Genomic DNA, 26,377 nt, shown 5'->3' on the forward strand with positions numbered 1-26,377 from the left:
AGATTACATTTTTCCTCCTCCCTCCTCATCTTTCCCCCTTTTGTGTTGTGTCTGTTAATTTAACGGTAAGGCTGAGGGCAGGGAGGGCCAAAGGCAGCTTGCTTATTTTTTTGTAAGTCACTTGAGATCCCTTTCTGGCTGAAGAGCAGGACAAAAATGTATTAAAACAAATTATAAGGAACTGTTCTCATTACAATAAGGGATTTCTCTCCAGGTGGTAACAAAAAGCGTCAACTCTCTATCCAATTAGCAGGTCTGGGATGTAAGTATTGATCCAATTGTATGTACGGTGTGCAATTACTTATAGGGATGCACAAGTGCCCTTTTAGTAGAATAAACTACTACCGTGCAGAACAGAAAACACTTTCTGGGTTACAATTTAAGAATGGTTTAAAAAACACTTCCCCACACTGCAAGACAGATGGGGGGGGGGGAAGACCTGCGGTTCTCAGAAATAAAGTGTTTCCTTCTGTGGCACTCATTCTTGTTTATATTAAAGATGAAAGCAGGCTTTCACATTCCCTTCAGAAAGGTAGCTATTGACCATCAGATGCACTCTTTCGCTCTTCACAAGAGATGAACTGAAGTTACTCTCTGAATCTAGATTATGGAGCACTGGCTGGGCATATTGTTTGTATACTGTTTACAAAAGTGCTGGCTATCCCAGAGATGTATGAGGTGAAGAAGAAGAAATCATACTTTAGCTCTTGGAGCACCCTCTATAGGTCAATTTGACAAGAACAGAGGTTTGACTTTATCTTATTTTTTAAAAAAGAACTCCGCAAAAAGCTTGATTACTTTCACCATTCAGATTAACAAATAAATTCATTGGATTTTTATTATTCCTAAAGATTTATATGGATAGTAATAAACCATAAAGAATGCTTTCATATGAAACATTTCTCTAGAACTGGTGTTTAAGTAGTTTATTCTGGTTTCTGGAGAATCCAGACAAAATGGTTGCAAAAACTACTGCATTCAAGTGTTTTCCTGGGAGTCCTCCATGTTTCAAGACCTGGGCTGCAGTGTTTTTTCTAACTTTAAGTGCAACTGCGGTGCTAACCTCTAATGTGGGAACTGGCAAAGTTGTATTAACTCACCTTGCATGGAGGAGTGGAACTGTGAAGCAGTTGGTGACAGAAAAAAGCTCCACCTTTCTATGATGTTTGCTCTATATTTTATGGTTGCACTTTGCTGCACTGCTGTCAGTTAAATTCAAAAAATCAGCTACTTAGGAATTGCATACCAGATTTAGGCCTAGTTCCCTGTTCCTTACTATAGAACTAACCAGGAGCATTTCAACCTGCATTGCCACTATTTTATTTCTTGTAATATGTTACCTGTTCTCAGGAATTAAACAGGCAATGTTTGTCTTTTTCTTTTTATATCCTGTTTAAATTCTTTGTGTACTAAAGCAAATATTTACTACTAAAAACCAGAGCAAGTACAGTGGTACCTCAGGTTAAGAACTTAATTCGTTCCGGAGGTCCGTACTTAATCTGAAACTGTTCTTAACCTGAAGCACCACTTTAGCTAATGGGGCCTCCTGCTGCTGCCGTGCCGCCAGAGCACGACTTCTGTTCTCATCCTGAAGCAAAGTTCTTAACCTGAAGCAGTATTTCTGGGTTAGCGGAGTCTGTAACCTGAAGCGTCTGTAACCTGAAGTGTATGTAACCCGGGGTACCACTGTCAGGATAGTAATGTAGAAGATAGCATTACCACAAATGCCATATGGAACCAGGGATAAACCTGCTTCCAGCTGAATGCAGAAAAGAAATGCAGAGGGACTCATTGTGAAAGGAGTAACAGGAACTACTACCCTGATAAGAGGCAAAATATCAGAAGTAAACATGTTCCATACTTAAGTTCAGTAACTGGACTTCTGGAGCACTGTGAGAGTTGCCTTAAGTACGCACTTTTGTCAGTAAAGGATTAGCTATCAGATATGTGCCTTCCTTGGCTGTGGGTGCTTAGGACAATAGCTAGTGAGGGTGATTAAACTCTTCAAATGCTATTTGAAGCTATAAAATTCTATAAACACAAGGTAAAAGCAATTCAAAACTTGTATGCTAGCACTTCTTAAAAACTGTTGACTAGACCAATACAAAATCTGCTCAAAAACAAGACTTAAATGAAACAACCTGTATATACATTTTTATTAACAAGGGCATCCTCACTGTGATTGAACAAGGCAGTGGGAAATACAAGGACAAAACATCAGACATGACAACTTCATAGTTTAACAAAATATTGGCATATGAGACTTATATACAGCTGTATTTTCATAGAGTAACATCTCTATTGCATTTTATACACAGACATATAAGAGCTGACCATTTTGAAAAGACAGTTTGGTTCATAAAGGGGTCAAAAATCCTGCCCCGAATCTAAAAATATTAAATCTAAAAATGATCAAGGTCATCATTGTCTGGACAGTTTCCGTTTTATATCCATCCAATTAAAGCCTTTTCTGAAAGCCATACATGAAATATCAAAAATATATTGATGAGTCTATCACTAATCATGAATGCTTATATTTACAGTAAGTTACCAAATTCATCACCAAATGCTTTATTTACAATTCTCTATTTCCCCTTTGTGAGTCATTAAAAGTTTAAAAACCATAGAAATACCAGTTAGAAACAATGCATTAAAAAACATACTTGTTTACAACCATTCAGACTGTGTGAAAATAAATGCATGAAAATGCACATTTTAATACAAGTACTCTCACAAAAACTTTTAATTCCAATATGAAGTGAAATAATTTTGCCCTGAAATTTTAGGGTGTGGATCCTTCTCTTTCAGCAAAGCTGCAAGACAAAAATGAATCAGTCCATTAGGAATTAATTCTCAATAAATATTATATGTTTTCTCTTTCTGAAACTTGTTACCATACCTTGCATACATTTTAATATTTGTTAATATGTTTTTATATGTAATGAATCACATTTTCTGCATACATTGTCTGTTCATAATTTAATTTAATGACTGCTTCATCACTTGCATAAGTTGTGCTGCATGTAAGGTGCCATAAGGCTACAATGTGTAGCTTCTTGCTAGCAGTGGAAGTCCAAACAAAAAAGAATGGTGATTTGGGAATTTCAGAACACAAGTAAGTGATGTCCAGAGCACTGTCTAATCCTGTTATGTTCAATGAATTGTGGGCAAGGTGCTTGTATCAGTCAGGGTGACCACTTGTGTTCTGGACCCTTGCCCCTCTTGGCTGATAAAAACTAGCAAGGATGGGACAGCTTGCTGGGCAAGGGAGGTGATTAATGCCTCCTTGCGAGAGGGAGTGGTCCCTGACTACTTGAAGGAGGCAGTGGTAAAACCACTCAAGTAATCTAAGTCATTACTGCTCAGTTACCAACCTCCCCTTCTTGGGCAAGGTTATTCAACGAGTGGTCGCAGACCAGATCTAGGCACTTTTGGAGGAAACACATTTTCTACATCCATTTCAATTACAGTTTAGGCCCAGTTTTGGTGCAGAATTCAGCGGCCAGGTTGTTCACGAGGACAAGATGGTTTGAGCCTATAACACCAGCCTTGGCCCGACTGCAGTGGCTGTCAAATAGTTTCTGGGCCCAATTCAAAGTGCTGGTTCTGACCTAGAGTTATAAACAGCTCAAGACCACAGTACCTCAAGGACTGCCTCTCCCCATATGACCTGACCCAGACCCTGCAGTAATCACCTGAGGCTCTTCTTCATCTGCCTCCTACACAAGAGGTCTGGAGGTGGCAACACAAGAATGAGCCCTTTATGAGGTGGCTCCCCACTTGTCGAATGCTCTCCCCAAGGAGGCTTCCCTGGCACTTTTTTTTGTTATGTATCTTTAGGCTCCAAGCAAAAACATTCCTCTTCTCCCAGGCCTTTGGCTAATTAAATGATCTGTGGCTTATTAAATGGGTGGGTGTAATTATGTGTATTATTATTATTTATGTTTATCATTATTATGCTATACCTTTTTGTGTTGTATATTGTAAACAGCCCTGTCAAAAAATAACAGATAAGAAAAAGAGGCAAAGACAACTGTCCATAGACATACATGCACTGCAAACTAACAATGAAATTGCACGCATGTCTTCTCAGAAATAAGCCCCCCTGAGTTGAACTGGGCCTACTCCCAGGGAAGTGTGTGATGGACTGCAGCCAAATATTTGCTGTGAAAGCTGAGTAGGTAAAAAATATTTCCAAATATAATGGGCAGCTACAGAATGCATTTTTTGTGTTTTTAAGAAGAGCAGACTGGTCTTTTTTTTCCAATCTTCAGTACTTGTGTAGGCTACCAAATTTTACATGATCCACACAATGCTATGTTAAACTTTCAGTAACTCACAAAAGTAAAGTTTTTCTAGAGGCCTATTGGAGAGATAATATGACAAAATTAGCCATAAGAGCTTGACCTATAAGTCTAGATCTTAGGAACACAGAAAGCTGCCTTATACTTGGAGCACCTGGTCATCTTGCTCAGTATTGCTTACAGACTGGCAGCCGCTTTTCACAGTTTCTCTCCTAGCTCTACCTGGAGATGCCAGATTGAACTTGGGACCTGCTGTATACAAAGCAGATGCTCTCCCGCTGAGGTATAGCCCTACAACCTTTGGTGTGCCTCAAAGTGTAAAATAAAGGAGGGAGTCAATAAAACTTGAACAGAATATAAATAGTGCAGGGCAAATAGATGGCTGTTTTTATATCTTGTAAATTAGTCAAGAAGCTGCCGATTGAGGCAAAGGAGTGTGTAGAGTGGTAAAATGGATTGAATTTGATGGAAGCACAATGTTAAGTGAAGTCTGACAATATGTTTATCCATAATACCGATATGGCATATTTCAGATCACAATGCCACAATTATTTTAAACAAAGCTCAGAACTAAGGTGACACATCAAAACATAATTGCTGGAGCAATTCTTCATACTTACAATAAATATTTCAGGCATACAGATAAAAATACAGCAAAATAAACTGTTCAACCCTTCTATGTCAGCTGATAATACTCAGCAGTTATATAAATATTTAGGGTTCTTGGTATGGTCGTCATAGAAAGATAGGTGAGATTTCCCAACTATACGGACGTTTAAGTAATTTGTTGTACAGAATAATTTTCTGTTAACTGCTCCAAACCCTGCTCTACAGCTGCAGAAGAAAACACATGGCCCCAGCTATTCTAAACAGGCTAGAACAGAGTAACTGCTTCAGTACAAAATATGCTTCAGAGCAGGCATGGCTACTTATTCTAAATGCACACTTCATAGGCCTACGGATGCACATTTGCAGCAACATAAAGACGTGCAAGAACTACAGAAAAATACTGCAACCAACCTAGATAAATCTATGTGCAGTGTTTACACTGGGTATGCATTTGGATATTATCTCTAAAGGGGGAGAGCAGAACATGAATATTTATGGGGGTGCAGATTCGAAGCTGCCAACAGGACAGTATTTTAGACCTGCTGCAGCTTAGGGACGAAAAAAGCAAGTTGCAGGACTGACAACTGTATAATGTAATGGTAATAAATGAAAGGAAACTTCCACTTTCTCAGTAGAAAAACTATGCATAAGAGCATAAGAATGAGTGGAGTCAAATTAAACAAAATCGTTCCCTTTCCCTGCTCATAGAAAGTTACACAAATAACTGATGACTGAAGTGGATGGTTATCATCACTCTGCAAGCTCAAAAAATAGACAAAGCGAATGCACAGTTTTAAGGGGTGGGGGCAAGTTAAGCTAAATGGAGCAGAACTGGCAACACAAGTCATATGGTAGTCCCATGCAACTGCTAAAAGCATAAACTGAATGTCAGGACTCTTGGCCACTGCCACGCAGGATGTTAGGTTCAATGATATTTGGTCCACTCCTCTAATGGAAGCTATGTTCTTAACCATTCAGGAGGCATGTTTAGTTTTTCCTTCTGACATCAGCATGTGGTTTTCTATCATTAATATCTTCCTTCAGAGTTCTTATTTTTACCCAATTAATTACTGCTTTGTCGCTGGACTTTGGGACCAATGCTCTGAGTTTCCTCTTCTGGATTTGGACGTTTCCCAGTGCACATTCCAGCAACAAGAGATGCTCTTCCTGCAAATTGAAACCAAAGACCTACTTTAAGAATCTATTTGAGTTTCAGATAATGCCATCACAGATGTTTATAGAACTTACCTTGCTGAATTAAGTGTGTTTTCTGGCCTTCCCCATGAGCGTAATGCAAAATACCACTCCCTTGAGGGTAACCTGCTAAAAACACATTAAAATATTTTTGAAATGTGTAATAGATCTGCAATAAATTTTTCTGATCAAAGTTCTAGAAATTCTTCATACAATTATAATACATTTTAATGTAAGTGTCTCCAACTGGGCTGTCAATTGTGTAAGCTACATAAATCTTAAAAGGTAGTTGTCTAGGCTTGGTGAATACATAGTGCAGGGGTCAGCAAACTTTTTCAGCAGGGGGCCAGTCCGCTATCCCTCAGACCTTGTGGGGGGGCGGACTATATGGGGGGGGGGTGAAGAAATTCCTGTGCCCCACAAATAACCCAGAGATGCATTTTAAATAAAAGCACACATTCTACTCATGTAAAAACACACTGATTCCCGGACTGTCTGTGGGCCGGATTTAGAAGGCAATTGGGCCAGATCCAGCCCCCAGGCCTTAGTTTGCCTACCCATGACATAGGGAAATCTAAAAATTAGTCTTGTTGCAGCCCGTGCCCTTGGCCCCAAGGAATAGCCTTTGGCTGTGTGCATACCTAAGAGGCTAAAATTTTGAAGTCCCATGTGTTCCTGCTTTACTTCCTTCTCCACCGTTCCAGCTGGGATCTGTGGTTAACTTGCATAGCTGAAAATTGTAGAACTCCAGCATATGGGTGGATAAATACTGACAGAACTATCTCACTTTCTCTAAAGCCAGTGAGATTTCAGTGCTTAATTATTCAGGCATACTTAGCTCTCTTTAAATGACAACCTGTATGATTGCTGGCAATGCAATGCAAATCCCACTTGAGGAAGTCCCATTTATTTTCTAGAATTCTTCCTCTTGCACCTTGGTCCTCAACAACACACTTACACAGAGGGTAGCTGGGGAATTGGTACTAAAAGCATCTGAAACTTTGTAGGGGCAAGTGGGAGATAAACTTTTCTTTGATTTACAAACTCTGATGCTTCAGCATGAAGTTCTCTTGACTTTATTTTGGTTCCTCTTGGAGAGGGCCAGATTTTTTTGCTGAGATACATTCACTTAAAGAAGGTTTAAAAGGAACCTGTCTGATAGAGACAAGGTGTACATAATTACAGGCGGCATGGCAGGAAACCCCTCATTCCCCCTGTTCAATTTGTATAATCCAAAGTATTGAAATAAGTTAGACTTCTGAGGAATTTAATGCAAAACTGAAGCAATGTTGTCTTACCTTGCTGCTGAATTCCACTAGTTCCTGTATGAGATTCTCCTAACGTGCATGTTTGAACACTTCCTGTATGGGCTTCATTTGTTCCCATTTGAGATCCTGGAAGAACACAAATCTGTATGGTTAGCTCTACTCATTTCTGGGAAGGTATAAGCTTCCTATCAATAGTTAATTTGTTTTAATGGTATCTCTGTCCCAGTGCAATGCAGACACTTCCACAGTCACAATAAAATTAATTTCTGGCTAGACTGTCAATTCGTTTATGATCCTGCCTGAAAGAAGCATTTATTCCTTTGCCATTCAAGAAATTAGACTTTCTGGTCAGTCCCCCAAACTATTTTTGTTTGGTTTTGAATATTACAATCTGAAAGCTATGAGAACTTTTTCAGCATGTGAAATACTAAACTGCCTGAGCTGTTTTTGTGTGCTAGTTACATAGCCCATTTTCTTAATCAAATCCATGTGTAATCTCTACTTTCGCATGTTAACTGAACTTGGACAGGAATATTAGTACATGCAAACAATGACTTGCAAGTACTTTCCTCTTGGTTCAAAGTAACCAAGATAGAAAAGGCCTTAATCCCGATTTCGAAATACTGTATTGTAGAACTACATCTGCATATTATTTTGAAAAGAACTATTAAATATTTAGTCATCACAACTGCATTTTACGATATTATTAATATATATCCTATCAGTATTAATATATACATATAACATACTCAGATGTAAACGCTAAGAAAGTTGAAGAGTTCCCCTTTTGTAGTGGAAAGGACCTCTACCTGCAACTGGGTATCAGTATAATGGATGCTGTACAAATAAAATGAAAACACTGCATTTCGCCTTTCTGGGTTTTTTTTAGACTGTGAGTGTTGTGTTGGAGTTCTTTTAACCTTGTACTTTATTGGAAACTACTTATTTAAACTGCCTTCAGTGCACATTTATTTGTGGAAAATGCAGTAATTGACTATTGGCTAATTGTGTTCCAGTCCAGGTGCTGAGATAAGAGGCATGATGCTCCCTCAAAAGCTGTGGAGTGAATTAAACCCTATCCCATCTGTAGTCTGTGTGTAGATGTCCACTTTACCTATTAACTGAGTGATTATGAATAATAATGACCATATGCTATTGAAGTTCTAATTTTCGAAAGTTGGTAAGATAGATTTGCTAAACAATACAATGTCATTGGAGTCTTAAGTAGATTTTACTGCTTTCTATTTCCCAGCCTACTTTTATTAAGAATAGGTAGAACTTACCACTGGCATTGGTACAACTAGGAAGGGTTTCCCCTGGTGAATATCCCATTAGGCCACTATTTCCATTCCCATTCCCATTAGAAGGCACTGATGCAAGCAGACCTAATCAAAACAAAATACATTAGCATCAGAATGAAGAACATGCATTTTTGTTTAGTCACTATCTTTTCCAATTCTGCTGGTGGCCTTTCTGTATTTCATCCAAAATGAAAACTAGGTCCTCCAAGAAACAGATCATAGAAGAAAATTACAAGGATTGGCAGTATTGTTAAATTTATGACTGTTCATCCAGGCATGAGAACATAGTCTGAATTTGAATACAAAGATTTTAAAAATGCAGGAACGGGGGAGGGGGGCCACAAAGGCAGCACCAAGATCAGTATCTGGAAAGTATGTAAAAGCAGCAAATTCTCCTTTCATATGAATGTTCATTTTCTCTTTCCAGACAGAAGAATGCAATGAGCTGTATCCAACTAAGTTAGACACTTACTATGACTAAAAAATGGATCCAACTCCATGTTTTCAAAAAATCTAATCCAATGGATCATTGAAAAATTCCGATTTGCATCTGGTCAAGTCATCCTCAGAGTACTCTCTCCAAATCAATTGAGTTATGTAATTCCATTGATTTCAATGGGTCTACTCAGAGTATACCTTAGCTGGATAAACCCTTTATAGAGTGGTTCACAAAATTTAACACAACAGTTCAACATAAAACAGTTGACATGAATGAAATGCACAAGAGAAACAGTCTTTCATTTGCCAATCCTTTCAATCACCTAGTTACACTCATTATGCCTGGGCCCTGTGGCTACAGAGAAGCAGTCAAGTACAGAAAGAAGTGAACTTCTCTAAATCAAAACATTTTACCATACCTAATCCTCTGTATCGTGATAGTTGCTGGTAGATTTGTTTCATCCTTTCAATATTCAAGCGACTTGCCTCAGCATGATTTACCATTGGTTTAGGGTAATTCACTCCTATTACACATTTTGCAACCTTCTGGACACCCTCGGGGGCATTCCAAGGATCATAGATGTACTTTGCAGGAAACCCTCTGAGTACAGGCAGATAGCGTCTTATAAAGAAAAGAAGAAAAAGTTTAAGTCACCAAGTCCTTTATAGAACAGCTTGTTTAACCCTTTAATTTTTCTAATAATTGGCGATGGTACTTAACCTGATATAGTCCCCATTAGGGTCAGTTCTTCTGCCAAAGCCCACAGGGCAATAGCAATGGAAAAATTGCTGGAAGAAGGAGCTACAGGACAGCCACATCCAACTGCCTGCATTCACACTCCAGTCAGCATCCAGGAGCAATTCTTCAAATACCTTTAAAACAAAAACTCTGTCAGCCCAAATAGTTTTTGAGAAATACTTTTTCAATGCTGTACAGTTTTGAAGCATTAAGACAAAGCCATCAGAGTCATGGCTGCTAAAATGACTATGACGAGTTACATAAAACTCCTACGCTTGACATAATGCAGAGGAACGTATACTGTAAATTCTTGTTCCAAATCCCTGTTGAGGCAAGGCATATGAGGATACACACAGCAGAGCCCAACAGAATTCCAAACTGTGCTTAATCAGCAGTAATAATTTTATCTAGGTGAGTTCATCTGCACCAGAAGCACAAAGTGGCTCATATACATAAACTTAGACTAAAAATGAGAAACAAAACTAAGGAGATCTTAAAATGGGCATCACTGCAAAAGGAGTGATCCTAGACAGTTCTGCTGGCCTGGACACTGTTGCCTGCTCACCTGGCTTAAATATAAGATACGTACTGTACTGAATAAATGTGAACATAATAGGTTCGTTCAGTTCTTTGAAAGCAAGGCAGTAGTGGGAGATGCTGCCCCTTCGCTAGTGTCTTAACTTGATTTAAAAGCTATGAAGACAGTCCACAGGATCAGATGTTCATGGTATTATTCTCAACAGCTTTAGAGCTGTGCATTTGTTTTTGAGGGAGCAGTGTAAAGAAAATTTACATAGGAAGCTTTGAGAGTGGCATGTAATAATGCCTGTTCTCCACTAGATGATGCTATTTAGCTAGCCTTGCTTAAGTTATATAACAAGTAGCGCATAGCGTTCACTATTTTTTAAGGGGCTATAAATTCCACTCTAAAGCCATAGCAATATCTACCGTTACAGTATAATCCTAAGCATGTTTACTCAGAAGTAAATTCCATCATCAGTGGGATTTACTTCCTAGTATGTGTGTTTAGGACTGCCTTTTCAGAGTATTTATTCAAAGGATGAGACAAATACCATGGCCTAATACCATTATATATAACTTGATGAACAGAAAAGCCAACAATACAGCACTAGATACAGCATATTCTGTATAAATAGGTTGTGTAGCAAAAGCTGCCTGAAATTTAGAAATATCTGCATAACTAAAATATCAAACTGAAATCTTAAAATGCCAATACAAAAGAAAAATCATCATCAATTAAGGAACAAAGAAATGTACCTTCATCCCTTCTTCCCAACTAATCCACAGATCGCCTCGAGTCAAGAAGCATGCTACAGCATGCCTGGCCAAGTGGTGGATCCAGCCTTCCTGACGTAGTTGGGTCATAATAGCATCAATCCAAGGGAATCCTGTCCTGCCCTCTGCCCATTTTGCCAAAGCCTCAGGATTCCTGTCCCATGGAATCTGCACACATATCGGATTGCCTTCCATTTTATCAAAGCGTGGATTATTAGTGGCTGCTGTGTAGAAGAATTCACGCCACAACAACTGGCCATAGAGAGAAAGAGGAGGAGAGCTGTTCTTTTTTACCTGAAATGATAGCACAATAAATTATTCATTTTTTAAAAAAACAAAAGTTTTATTTTATTATTAAATGAGTATTTGACAGTTCAAGTTGGCTGGTTCATACCTTTTTGTATAAGTCTGTTAACTTGAAGTAAAACAGGCGGCAGGACAAACAGCCAAATCGTAGGTAAGGACTAAGTCCCGTGGGACTTGCAAGAAGAGAATTTGCATTCATTCGTGGTCGTTCAAAGTTCGCTACCCAAGCCTTAAGGAAAAAGAAAAGGTTATGTACATTTTTCATTCAGGTTTTTCCCCCCCTTATAATCACTTTTTTAAAAAAGGAAACTTGGCAACAGCTAATGGCAAACCTAGATTTCAGAATTTGGAACCACTGACGTTTACCAGCTTCAGTTTATTTACCTGTAAATTCTAGAAGCAACAATTGGTCTTCAATCAAAAGGTACTGAGAAAAGGTGAACTCTATGTGAAAATACAGCAACAATACAATACTGACACCTCCCTCAAGGGCCATATGCTTGAGCCAGTTAATAAAGGCATAAACAAGTAGCTGAATTATATTTCTTTAGAAGAGTTAACAAGAATATTTGGAAGATCACCTCTACAAGGGAGATACATTTCACTCCTCCCCATCTGCTTTTTAGGTAGGTGTGAAAGAGCTTTTTATTTCAGTTCATCTTTCTGGGAAATGGTGGGTACAATTTAAATTGTTTGTCTGTTGGCCTACTTTGTTCTATGCTGCTCTTTGTGTTTTAGTATTTAATATTTTGATGTTATTTTAGTTAGTTTTTGTACCGAACTTTAGCCTTCATGGGATGATGTGTTTTGAAAGGTAGCATAGAAATCCTCAGATGCTAGTCAGTACCTTTTTACCTCTATACAAGGTATTAAACCATGATTAACTGATGTCTGTTAAGGCTAGTGAATGTACCTTTCTTTCCAAATGTCTTTCCAATCTTGTAAGAGCTTCTGTTTCTCCACCTGGCCAAACAGCAGAAGGCAATCCATCCGTATCAAAACCTGCAAGATAAAATAATTATAAATATAGCAGCCAAACAATTTTGTCAAGAATCTCATTTTCCCAAGTGAGAAATTGTTCGCTAGCATATCAATGCTAAAAATCAAGGATAACAGAGGGGGAAATATCCAAATACTACAAGCTTCTAGGTTCCAAAAAGATTCCAAAGATGTGCATGGCTTCAAAAGTGCTACATATTTACCCACCAAATTAATAAAGATCTTTTATTTCCTTTTCTAATTAACAGACAAGTGGCTACATCCATAAGTACCCTTCGACATATGGAATGATTCCTTCCATTTGCAGATATAGTGGTACCTCGGAAGTCGAATTGAATCTGTTACGGAAGTCCATTTGACTTCCAAAATGCTTGGAAACCAAGGCACAGCTTCTGATTGGCTGCAGGATGGCTTTGGGTTCCAAAGAATGTTCACAAACCAGAATACTCACTTCCGGGTTTGCGGCGTTTGGAAGCCAAAATGTTTGAGTCGCAAGGCGTTCGTCAACCAAGGTAGGACTGTACTCTCTGAATACCACAGGTCTCTGCTGATGTGGGGAAAGAAGGTGATTCCCCATTTCCCTTCAGCTGTTTTTCAACACTCTACCCAAGGGTCTCTTAACTCTCCAAAGCTGGTTTACAGGGTGCAGAAATCTACAAAAATCACTTCCCCCCACCACCACTATTAGAGGTCTCTGTTGAAATGAAATGGGCTTCTGAAAATAGAAGGGCACCACTGAACACAGCCCAAATTTTGTTATTGCTGTGTCTGAAACATTTGCTGTAATGCAATAATGTCTAGCAAGTGAACAACAGAGAGCTGTTTTCATTTCGTAATAAAACAGCTTCCCTCAGAATTTTTAAGGATAAACGATAGCAATCAACTTCACGTATTTTGACTAGGTTTCCTTTTAAACACATTTTCTTGTTATTTTTAATTGTTTTAGCTGTTTATTATATTTTGTACATCTCCTTAAGAGGTATGTGGAAGGTGATTAATAACAATAATTTTACATTCGTCATCTCAGAAGTAACCCTGCTATGGGGAAAAATGCTTATGTGCATATGGATATAGCATTAATAAAAGTAGTAGTAGTACTAAGAGCTGTTCAACAGTGGAATAGATTCCCTTGGAAGGTGGTGGACTCTCTTTCACTGGAGGTTTTTAAGCAGAGGTTGGATGGCCATCTGTTATGGATGCACTGCATAGCAGTAGGTTGGCCTAGATCAGGCATCCCCAACCTGCGGCCCTCCCGATGTTTTGGCCTACAACTCCCATGATCCCTAGCTAACAGGATCAGTGGTCAGGAATGATGGGAATTGTAGTCCAAAACATCTGGAGGCCCAAGGTTGGGGAACACTGGCCTAGATGACCCTCAGGATCCCTTTCACCTCAATTCTATGATTCCAAGAATTGCTGAATACAGAATTTATAATTGGTCTCTAATGCCCATGCATCTAGATTGATATCCTTTGACCAAATGTTTGTATTTAACTGAAATAAAAGGTATGTGATCCCCTACAAAGTCTTACAGTCTTACTCATATTTCTTGTCAAATAAGCAAACCAGGTCTATTTTCTGTTATAATAAAAGTTTTTTTAAGTCAATGGTTGTAAGTGTCCTCTGAAGAGAGATTATTCATTCTTCTTGTAAAAGTTACTAGCTTTAGACACTCCACCTTGAATACAGTACTGGGAGAATAAATTAAGTGTATTAGGAAAAATGCTTCTCTTGACAGTCAAATTGAATTAATGAATTAATTCAATTTGAATTAATTCAAGGATATTTCTATCAACGTGATACTAACTAACCAACAGCATTTGCTCATTATTCTTCTTCAAGTCAGCTATTGTATCCTACAGTGTCAGGGATTTATAATCCCTTTGGTCACAGGTTGAGGGAAAACCAGGGACAGACTTTTTGTGCGCAGCCCTGATTGTCAATTTTCTACGAACACAGACAGTACAACAGAAGGGCCATTAAAAATACTGGCATTTATTTTTGTAGTGTGGGAAGAATATTAATGAAGTTTCTTGGATTACCTAGTTCTTCCAAAGATGGAACACCATATTTTTCATCATGGTCATCAGAAACTGGAGTGGTACACTTTGACATTACTTCCGCAGTAATAGTTTCTACAGGCATCTCCAATGGCTCCATTCTACTTATTAAAGTCTGGAATCTTTTATAGGTAAGGGGTGGCTGTCCTCCATTTAATTCTATAATCCTAAAAACATGGAAGAAAATTTTAACTTAAGGTAATGTTGTTACAAAACACTGTAGGAAACTGCATATTTTTCTTACCCTTGACATGAATTCTCTTATATCTACAAATAACAGTCCCATTATATTGCAGTTACAGAGCTTACATTCCTTTATCAAATGTCCACAGAAAAGCCTAAAGAGTCAACCACTGTAGTTGTACACTGCAAGTGTAAGCATTACCACCCAGGCAAATAACCAACCTATGAATTAATGATAGAAATAAGTTAGACAAGAAATATTTATAAAAAGGTGACAAGAAAACTAGTGAAAGCCATACACTGCAGTTTTCATCTGGAATGAAGAGCCAATTTTGGCCTGTAATGCCATTTTCCCCAGACTATGCCCACCTATTCATTGGCTGATGCCTCTCATGAGGTCAGCTGATGGGTGAAAGTGCAGAGTCCAAGGGTTTTCTCCCCCCCCCCCCCAGCCGCTGAAATTTCCCAAAAAGTTCCTTCTTTGCTCCTCTCCCTATCAGGTGATTGAGAGGGGAGGAAAATCTATCTTTTGGTAGCATCGCAAGACTTAGGGCTCAAACAGGAGGCAGGAGTGCTGCCTGGAAGTGCTTCGCAAAAGCAAGAAGCATGGTGTCCATGCACTGCTTTCAAAGGACAGCTTCTGGGGCAGCTTTTTTCCTCCCCAGCTGGAAATTATTATTATTTTTTTGTGAATACTGAGTATTCCAAGATGCGATAAATAAATAGAACACACTTTCCACACTTTGAAAACACTGGTAAGTAAGCTGCCAAATTTGACTGGTATGGAACCAAATCATTATGTGACAATATTTATGAAGCAATACATTCAAAAATAGGAACATATTCATGGAAAATATGGTAATGATTTTTCCCCACATCATTGCTAAAAGTTATATATATTGCATATTATGTTACCAGGAAGCTTATCTTTCTCATTTTAAATTCAGAAAACTATTAACTTACTTATCTAGGTCATATAAAGTATGTGAAATTCGTACAATGACTTCCACTCCTGCTTCACTAGCCAACTTCTTAATTGCTGCATCTCTCTCCTTCCCAAATGGCTCAGAGTCATACTCAATAGAAAGTTTTGTAATGTTCCATTCCTGCAGTTTTGAAAAAGGGTTAAAAGGATAGTTGTTTCAGATCATGGAGAAATAGGGATAACATATATGAACATTAATACAGTCAAACCAAAAACACAAGTGGCCAAATGTATACAGTAGCATATGAACAGCCCAAAAAATTCAGAATTTCTGCAACTGTAGTTGGCCGCACAGAATATGTGAGCCAAGAGTTCTGCCATGAAAGATTTAAGCAAACTGAAGTAGTATCTATAGCTCCCTCCTCTCAGGAAGCTATAGGTGTAACAGTACAGGCTTGCAGAAAAATGAATATCTATGCCAAATGCAGTCTCAAAGGCCTTAAGAGTATAGTGGTACCTTGGGTTTGTTCTGGAAGTCTGTTCTTAAACTGTTCTTAACCTGAGGTACCACTTTAGCTAATGAGGCCTCCTGCCGCCGCCGCAAGATTTCTGTTCTCATCCTGAAGCAAAGTTCTTAACCCGAGGTACTATTTCTGGGTTAGCGGAGTCCGTAACTTGAAGTGTCTGTAACCTGAAGCGTCTGTACCACTGTAAATTGACAAGTATATCCCTAATATTCACTTTTTTCAGCCACTGCCTGAAAAGACCAACTGATCAGATGCATAATCCAGATTAACAGGATCATTAATATATGGAAGCAGGCCTTTCCTCTTTCATAAGTCTTTTTGCACACACTCTACCTTTGTTTCACTTGAAAAATATCTACCAATTTTTGACAGCTTTGTAGGAAGGAAGAACAAAAGAGAAAGGAATGAGCAGATGCAACTGTTACCAAAACATACCCTAAGCAGTTTTTTGTTTCTCACTACAAACATCTTAATGTTTGTGTACATGTACAGTGTATTGTGACAGTATTGCATCACAATGAAAATAAAACAATTTTTGAAGGGAGTTTTAATTTTGAACATTTTTATATATATCTGAGAAAAGTTACACACCTGAACCTGTTGTGTGTGTACTGCTTTTCAAATTTTGCCCTAGCACTAAAAAAAAGAGACCATTGATCCAGAGTAGCTGGATCTGTTCATGTTCCTGTGTGAGTTTCAAGAGCTCTCCAAATCAAATGTGAATACATTATGTTACGTTGAAACAACTTGATAAATGTATAGAAGTTGCACGGAAACAGCACTGGAGAAAAGCATCGGATTTTACCTTAAAGAGCCTTGGAAACACATCTGCAGGCTGCCCTCGAATCACAAATAAACGAGAATTTAACTTTCGTAAATTGGCATCCAAATCTTCAAGACACTGAAGCAAAAACCTGTAAGGAAGATATAAGGGGGGGACACATTTATTTTCTGAAAAGCCTCTCTGAAGTTAACAAGATTTTCTGCATGAAGGAACAGTTGTGACCCAACTGTCACAATTATGCACACATTCAAGGGTTCATGTAAATGTTCTAATAGTGTAAAAACTGGTGTTATAATAAAACCTCACATTTTAGCAGCCTTCCCCAACCTTGTACGCCCTAGATACTGCTGCACTACATCAGTCTTGGCTAGCATATCTTATGGTCAGGGATTATTATTTCCAGACCAACAGCATGTAGATGGACACTAGGATGGGGAACACGAAACTGCTGACATCTTCTCAGTGCATAGTCTCACTGTGTAGATGATTTGCCAAAAAAAATCAATAGTCAAGATTATTATTATTAAATAAATTTAAATATTGCCCATCTGAGGATCACAGAGCAGTTTACAGTGCTGCCAAAGATGTCAGCAAATTCAGAGAAGATGTATTACTCTGTGATATCTGTAATGGAATAATAGCAGGACCAATATGCACTTTTGGAACTCTTAAGACGATTAAGCTCAGACAGGATTTAAATGTTTTGCACAGAATGTTTTCCACAGAATCTATTAGCTGTCAAACACCTTTGCTTTCTTCATCAAAGCAAATTCAGGTACTTTGTTACATTAATTATAATTTCATATTATATTATATTTCAGGTACAACAATTCATGGGAAACTACTGAATTTTATGTGCTGCTAAATGTGCCTAATACATGCGGGTGGCACTGTGGTCTAAACTACTGAGACTAGGGCTTGCCGACTGGAAGGTCGGTGGTTCAATTCCCCGCAATGGGGTGAACTCCCCTTGCTCGGTCCCAGCTCCTGCCAACCTAGCAGTTTGAAAGCACGTCAAAGTGCAAGTAGATAAATATGTACCACTCTGGTGGGAAGGTAAACTATGTTTCCGTGCGCTGCCCTGGTTTCACCAGAAGCGGCTTAGTCATGCTGGTTACATGACCCGGAAATACTGTCAGCCAGTAAAGCGAGATGAGCGCCGCAACCCCAGAGTCGTTCACGACTGGACTTAACTGTCAGGGGTCCTTTACCTTTAAATGTGCCTAATACAGTTAGCTTCATTTTCCTGAATGGCAAAGAGTGATCTTACATTGTAAGAAATTCCAGAATGGTAACAGATTTATCACACTATTAATTTTTATGGACCAGAGTCTGGTTCAACACAGAATGCTTAAGTAGAGATATAATAGCAGGGTCAACTGGAATGAATTTAGATATACACTTTAAAATGCATTTTTCTCCTGAAACAATTTTAATTTAAGCATTAAATTATAGCATCTAGATCAAGGGAAGTAATAGTCCCACTGTATTCTGCTCTGGTCAGACCTCACCTGGAGTACTGTGTCCAGTTCTGGGCACCACAGTTCAAGAAGGACACTGACAAACTGGAACGTGTCCAGAGGAGGGCAACCAAAATGGTCAAAGGCCTGGAAACAATGTCTTATGAGGAACGGCTAAGGGAGCTGGGCATGTTTAGCCTGGAGAAGAGGAGGTTAAGGAGTGATATGATAGCCATGTTTAAATATATAAAAGGATGTCACAGAGGAGAGAGAAAGATTGTTTTCAGCTGCTCCAGAGAAGCGGACACGGAGCAATGGATCCAAACTACAAGAAATAAGATTCCACCTAAACATTAGGAAGAACTTCCTGACAGTAAGAGCTGTTCGACAGTGGAATTTGCTGCCAAGGAGTGTGGTGGAGTCTCCTTCTTTGGAGGTCTTTAAGCAGAGGCTTGACAACCATATGTCAGGAGTGCTCTGATGGTGTTTCCTGCTTGGCAGGGGGTTGGACTCGATGGCCCTTGTGGTCTCTTCCAACTCTATGATTCTATGATTCTAAGCATGATATAGCCAAACCCCAGGGGAAGGGGGCTGAGATCAGCAGTTTTGTTAAGAAATGTATAAGTCTTTACCTTTAAGCTTTTTCTAATTCATCTCATATATTTATGGTAGCATTCCTAGAAATGTTTAATAGTTCATTGTTGCATAATTAAATTCCTTTATTAAATTGAATTATCAGACTTAGAACAATTGTAATTATAGAATAGCAATACTAAGTCAACTGCCTGCCTTGCTTAATCCTACAGGTCTTCTGCAATATTCCTATAGTTTGATGGGTATGTTTCTCATTTTTCAGAAACACAGATGTGCACTGATATTTAAGACAGACTTATATTTCAACTATTGTTTTAAAGGATTGCATTAAAACCTACTCACTGTGACCAAAATAACTCAGCTGAGTGGCAAAGAGAGAAAAAACTGCAAACTGGAATGCTTTCTTTCTAGCCATCAGTATTTTTGTTTGTTTGTTTCATAAAAGTGATAAACAGCTTGATTGTAAAACAAAAACCAAAAACACCTCACCATGGTTTACAAAAAGATAAATAAAATTATTTAAAACAAAACATTAAAATACTAAAACAGATTAAAATTCACACCAGCATTTCTAAGCATTTCAGTAGCCTTGCCTAAATAAGAATGTTTTTAGTAGGCGCCAAAAAGAATACAAAGAAAATGCCTGCTAGATATCAATAAGCAGGGAGTTCCAAGGTGCAGGTGCTGCCACACTAAACAATTGAGTTCTCACAAATGTGGAATGGGTATTTTGTGGCACCTATACTAGTGCCAATTCCACTGATTGAAGCATTCAAGTGGGCACATGTGGGGTAAGGCAATCTCGTAGGTAAACTGGTCCCAAGTTATTATGGGTTTTGTATAATAATAGCAACACCTTGAACCTGGCCCAGTAGCAGACTGGCAACCAGCTGAACAGCCACAATTCAACAACAATTCATTTTTAGAGGAATTCTATTATGTACACTACGTCTGATATTATGACCTGAGTGCTCTTAGCCCATATAATCAGAGATGAAGCTATAGAAGATATTTATGTAACACCTATCTTATTTGCCTCCTGCCAACCTAGCAGTTCGAAAGCACATCAAAGTGCAAGTAGATAAATAGGTACCACTCCAGCGGGAAGGTAAACGGCGTTTCCATGAGCTGCTCTGGTTCGCCAGAAGCGGCTTAGTCATGCTGGCCACATGACCCGGAAGCTGTACGCCGGCTCCCTTGGCCAATAAAGCGAGATGAGCGCCGCAACCCCAAAGTCGGCCACGACTGGACCTAATGGTCAGGAGTCCCTTTACCTTTTATCTTATTTGCAAACATAGTACTTCAGTTAAGTGGAAGAGGAAGTTGTTCTTATTCAACAGTAGTGATCGTCTGTATGTAGTCTTAAGTATCAAATGTGACCTATAATCTGTATAGCAACCATACAAGTTTATGAATTTATTAAAATGCAAATTAACAATTTTAAAGAACAGTTCTAAAATTATCACCCAAGTCTGATCAAAATTACCTCATTTCAAATAAACAGTGCCAACCTCAAAAAGTGGTTCTTTTCTAGAGCAGAGGCAGAGATGCCCATAGCTGCTGGATCCTAGACTCTCATTCCCAGCCCCATTTGCCCACCCCAACCATTATAAGCTCTATTTTTTGAATGGTGAAAGCTACTATTCATAACCTATAGTTCTTAGATATCTTGTGCTATGAAAAATATTATTTGCACAAGCTCAACTGATATTCTTTATGCACTTATTATTCATTTGCAATTTTTATATTCTGCCTCTTCTTCCAAGAAGCACATGCTTCAAGATGCAGCACACAGACAGCTGTATTTAATGCTGTACCAGTAAAGATCTGTTTATGCAACAGGACTCTCTTCTCCTCCCAACCCCAAATCTGCTCCAGAAGGTCCCCAATACACAGGAGCAGATTTTGAAGATGTGCAGGGTACTGGTTCCTCCCTCCATATTATCCTCACTACAATCATGTGAGACAGGTTAGGCTGCGAGACAGTGATTGGCCCAGGGTCCACAAGTGAACATATTGGCTTTAAGAATTTGATCCCCCACTCCATCTTGATCTGATTCTCAACTTCAGATCACACTGGTTCTTTGTTTGTGAATCTAGAGGGCAAAAATAAGCAAAGAAAAAATACACAACTAATTATTAGCTTTTCTGTTCACCTAATGCAGATGAAAGGAAGACGCTCCCACTACTGACAATCCCTTCTGAGATTCTAGAAGTATTTTCTACCCTGCTCTCACATCTATCTTTTCAACTTTTACAGAGTAGGCAAATGCTACATTGAAAGCTGATCAAAGCATTCCTCTGCTGATCAACCAAAGATTTTCAAATACGTATGTATCCATTTTTGTTACTCTGTGTGTACATCCATGCATACACTTACAGTGTAGTGCAATGACTAGAGTCTGGATGTGTGAAATCCAGAATCAAATCTCCTCACTAACTACAGATACAAACATATAATCTCTCAGCCTCAGCTACTTCTTTCAGAATTGTTTTAAGGTTAAAATGCCATTTTCACTTTCCCAGAGGAAAAGGCAAGCTATTAACATAACATATTCAACTATTTCCTTGCACATAATCAGAATTACATTGTTCTATTTAAAATGTCTAAGTACTTTGCATGAAAACTCAATATACAGACACACTGAATAATTTGTAACACCAGTTTATCAAGTTAGAATTAAATGAAACAATACTATGCATGCTTTAAGAAAAATGATAATCAATCTAAGTGTGCAAAGGAGGCCTAAATGGAAAGAGAACCTCTTGAGAACAGAACATATACAATTTAATCTTCAAAGTCCCCAACAGATTGGGGAAAGGGAGTAGGGAAGAGAAAGACACCCAGTATAACAAACCCTTAATATTTCTCTCCATCTGTGTTAGCTTTTAACTCATTTCCTTATATGATTTCTAAAGGATTGTTTCAATATGAATCAACAGAAAGGGCTTCTTAAATAGGTCGTTGCTCTAGCAACCAGCAGCCTGTTTGGACTACTCCCGTCACAATGACCTACTTTAAGGATCATGCTACAACACAGTTTCATAACTAGAATTTCAAGTTAATCACTGCAATGTTTTGAAGAGATCACACTGCATTACCAGCCAGAAATAAATCAGACATTTGCTGAAACAGAAAAAGGGTACCACAGCTGAACTATTCGCCATAATTCGCAGAAAAATTACATCTTTGAACACACAATATTCAAATTTCAAAAATACTTATTTTAAAATTGCAACTGTGCTATGAAAGGTGTAAGAAATAGTATAAGAAAGCCTTCTACAACATGAAAGAATATAGTACAGTGTAAGGAAGCCAACCAATCTAGTTTTCTTCCATTCTCCCAAATGCATGTGATCAAAACTAGTATCACAAATGGTAATTTTTACCGTTTATAGGCAGCAGTCAGAACAATATCTATGTAGGGCTACTGACGAAAGTGCTACAGTACAGACTAAAGAAGTTCTTTCTTTCTTATGGCATAATGGATCAAAGTGCCCAACAAAACTATAGTTCAGATTTTCTATCATGAAAGTTCTAGGACTCCAAAACTTTGCTCAGAAGTCTGGATGCACAGAAGTTAAACCTGAATATTGAAAGTCAATATATATAAAGCAGTGGTCTCCAATCTTTTTTCAAAGAGGGCCAGATTTGATGAAGTGAAGGGCCGGATTAGGCACCTGAAACAAACTATGGATGTACCTGATATAAAGAGTAGGCAATACCCACTTAAGACATACTAATGCTCACCTACTGAAATGTATGACTAACATGGAATTTCACCCTTTTTTCAATTTTGAAAAAAATGGGGGGGAGGCTCACCTTGAGAATTAACATGTTTTTATTGCTTGTCATCAGTGTTTTTCAATTTTCAAAAAATGTTAATTTTATTACCTATTAATTACCTCTTTTTGGATGTGATACAATTGGGGTGGGGGAGTCTATCAACTGAGCTAGGAAATCCACTTCCACCAAAATTCCCTCAAGTTCTTTAAGGCAGTGTCACAAAATCACTTTTGTGTGTGTAAGAAACACTCATTTTTGTACACTATCTACATAAATTTCTGTAGTTAGCATCTAGTTATAATATTATATATTTCAGTTCTGACAAAACACTTCCACCAAAATTCCCTCAACTTCTCTAAGGCAGTGTCACAAAATCACTTTTGTGTGGGTAAGAAACACTCATTTTTTGTACACTATCTACATAAATTTCTGTAGTTATCATCTAGTTACAATATTACATATTTCAGTTATGATAAAACACTATTTTTTGAACCTGGGAAAATATGAATCACCACTAGATAGAATGTAATTATAACATAGAATTTAGGTGAGTAAGCATAATGTGCATTTATAGCACAGATGGTGGGACAAGGAGTGCCTTTTACCAAGTTCAGCTGGTGTACCAGCAGCAGCCCTACTTAGATTAAACAGATCTTGAATCAGGTAGTGATGTCCTGGTTAAATCCAGACTGACTACTGCAAAGCATTCCATGTGGGGCTGCCTCTGGAGATACTTCAGAAACTTCACCTAGGGTAAAATGCCGTTGCCCAAATGTTGGCTGGATGAGGTGCTCCGAGCATATAACTACAATAGTTTAACAGCTGCAATGGTTGCCAGTTCATTTTTAGGTCCAATTCAAAGTGATGGTTATGACCTTTGAAACCCTTAATGGTTTGGGACTGGGATACTTGAAGGATCAACTACAAATAGGAAGCTGCCTAGATCTTAAGATCAGCCTTGGAGGCTGTGGGTACAATTAGCCTGGCAGACATATAAGATAGGATTTTTGGTGGCAGTCCCATCTATAGAACTTCCTTCTCTGACAGCTGTTCAAATTTGTTTTAGAAAGATCCTACAAACTACATTTCCAATTAGTTAAGCTGGTATCCTATACAGTGGTATCTCGGGTTACAGACGCTTCAGGTTACAGACTCCGCTAACCCAGAAATAGTACCTTGGGTTAAGAACTTTGCTTCAGGATGAGAACAGAAATCGTGCTCCGGTGGCACGGTGGCAGCAGGAGGCCCCATTAGCTAAAGTGGTCTTCAGGTTAAGAACAGTTTCAGATTAAGAACGGACCTCCGGAACGAATTAAGTACCATATTTTTCGCCCTATAGGGCACACCGGCACATAGGGCGCACCTAGGTTTTTTGGGGGGGATAAAGAAAAAAAATATTTTTCCCCCAGGCACGGGGCTGAGGCAGGGGAAGCCCAAGCTTCCCCCGACCCCAGCCCCCAGAACAGGCTGCTATGCGCAAGCCTGGGGAGCCCGGCGGGAACTCCCGCCGGTCTCCCCAGGCTTGTGGATATCTCCACTGCACTCCCCGGGGTTCGGGCTGCAGGCTGCTGTCCGCAAGCCTTGGGAGCCCAGCGGGAACTCCCGCGGGCTCCCAAGGCTTGCAGATAGCTTCCTGAAGCCTGGAGAGCGAGAGGGTGCCTGCATTCGCCCCATAGGACGCACACACATTTCCCCTTCATTTTTGGAGGGGGGAAAAGTGTGTCCTATAGGGCGAAATACTGTATATGGTACTTAACCTGAGGTACCACAGTACTAAGAGTGAGGGGGTGGCTGTAATACATATGGTTATATCATCTGCTGTTGATTTGTTTTTATTTAGTAATATCAACATTGTATTGATTTCAATTCTGTAGTTAACAATGTTGCATTATTGCTGTCACCTTTTATTTTAAGTATAAATTGCCTTGGAAGGATCCATGATCCTGAAAAGCAGAACTGATATTGCTTCAATGAATGAGAATTAAACTAGTGAGAACATTTACTCTAGTCATGCAATTAAAAACAAACACAAAAACTAAAGTTAAAATCTTCCATATTTGGATTCCCATTAATGAAAATTAAAATGCTATTTAAGAATGTCCATTGCAATGAGAACAGTAGAAAGAACTCATGGAAGAAAAAGTGTTGTGAAGTCTGTTTACCGTACATGTGCTTATCATAAATAGAATTTATGCCAGATAAACAGGTAAAGGTTTCTAGGACAGAATCTTACATCATCTATATATCACATTCAATATAGCAGGTACACACATTTGCTCATTGCAAGGAAAGTCCATTGTGTCACTATCATTGTACAAACTATGCTGTATTTATACTGAACAAACTGGTCTTCTCCGATATAACCAAATCTTTATATACTGCTTGACATTATTTAGTTCTCAAAACACTTGCTTCTTTAACAGATGACTCATTCAGTTAGTTATACAACTGTACTGGTCTATGGTGTCTTAGCTGAAGTATTCAGGCAAATAAAGGACTAATGATGCTTCTGTTTTTGTTCATTTTATCATCTTACACAGAAGCCATTTTTCTTTTTTTAAAAGTGATATCCCAGACAGCAGCATCAAACTGTCCTATGAAGTGCTTTAATATGCTTCAGAATGTCAGTCTTGTAGTTTCAAAAGCTCTCGTCAGCATTCACCATGTATAAGGTTGATAAAGTATGATGTTCTAAAATAATTCATTTTGATTTCAACAGGCTTATTTCACTCTTTTGTTGATCAACTAAACATTTATTTACATTTTTGGTCCAGAAATAAAGTCAGATACAACTCTGCATAAAATTAAATCCCAACTTAAGAGACAAAGTAATTTCTAAAAGGCAGCACCTTAGTTTATTACCAAGAGAAACTACCTACCTACATTCTACCTGCCAGAATCTGTTTCTTGAAGGGACAGTTATGTAGCTTGAGTACCAGGAGAACAGAGTTTACAAGTGCATCAGCACCATGACTGTCTGTCCCCTCTTGCCCAAGCTGGAAGTAGTGCTTGTATGCACTGTTCGACTGATCTCCATGGCCTGTAGTTATATAGTGGTTATGATTACAATCATTCACCACTCCCTCACCAACAACAGGAGAGGAGCATTGACCAGGTCAACTGCAAAGCAGGTTAAACTCTCATTACCATCTTCCTGCTTTGCTTTCTACCTTTCACCCCATGAAGGGAGAGGAGAGATGCCAGATCATCCTTGGAAGACACTGGACCCACCCGCTGATTTCTAACAGATGGTGTTGACACCATACTTCTGAGTGGAGTAGAGAGGTTAAAATGGGGAGGAGGGTGTTGTTTTTATGTGAATGATTTTTGGACTGGAGAAGCTTGAGGTTTTGTTTATTTGCTAATTAATGGGTCAGAGTATTGCTTTGTTTGTTATTTGAGTATTGTTAATGGTGTTTGCTACCCCTCCCAGATGTTTTGTTATATGAAATATTGATGTATTATATGATTTCCCTCTTATGGTATTGTGTATTGTATGTCTTTTTTTGCTGTAAGTAGCTTAGAGACCTTTGGGTAAAGGTAAAGGTAAGAGACCCCTGACAATTAGGTCTAATCGTGACCGATTCTGGGGATGCGGCGCTC

General features: G+C 38.6%; 1 protein-coding gene across 4 annotated transcripts in view; it reads right to left on the reverse strand.

The window, feature by feature from the left end:
* Window positions 1-2,127: 2,127 nt before the first annotated feature.
* CRY1 (cryptochrome circadian regulator 1) overlaps window positions 2,128-26,377 on the reverse strand; it is a 31,975-nt gene continuing 7,725 nt past the window's right edge. The window contains exons 2-14 of one of the 4 annotated variants that reach the window (XM_081928276.1): window positions 16,955-17,063; window positions 15,661-15,803; window positions 14,497-14,681; window positions 12,369-12,457; window positions 11,544-11,684; window positions 11,132-11,443; window positions 9,836-9,987; window positions 9,534-9,736; window positions 8,659-8,760; window positions 7,406-7,501; window positions 6,162-6,233; window positions 5,973-6,080; window positions 2,128-2,813 (exon numbers count right to left, since the gene is read on the reverse strand). In XM_081928276.1, the coding sequence (XP_081784402.1) occupies window positions 5,977-6,080; window positions 6,162-6,233; window positions 7,406-7,501; window positions 8,659-8,760; window positions 9,534-9,736; window positions 9,836-9,987; window positions 11,132-11,443; window positions 11,544-11,684; window positions 12,369-12,457; window positions 14,497-14,681; window positions 15,661-15,803; window positions 16,955-17,063 (1,708 nt within the window). In that variant the 3' untranslated portion in view covers window positions 2,128-2,813; window positions 5,973-5,976. Of the gene's footprint in view, window positions 2,814-5,972; window positions 6,081-6,161; window positions 6,237-7,405; window positions 7,502-8,658; window positions 8,761-9,533; window positions 9,737-9,835; window positions 9,988-11,131; window positions 11,444-11,543; window positions 11,685-12,368; window positions 12,458-14,496; window positions 14,682-15,660; window positions 15,804-16,954; window positions 17,064-26,377 lie in introns of all 4 variants that reach the window. The other 3 variants (XM_081928275.1, XM_081928278.1, XM_081928277.1) reach the window with 3 other exon arrangements.

The sequence above is a fragment of the Podarcis melisellensis genome (genome assembly GCF_964234715.1).
Source record: "Podarcis melisellensis genome assembly, chromosome: 10".
NCBI classification, from domain to species: domain Eukaryota; kingdom Metazoa; phylum Chordata; class Lepidosauria; order Squamata; family Lacertidae; genus Podarcis; species Podarcis melisellensis.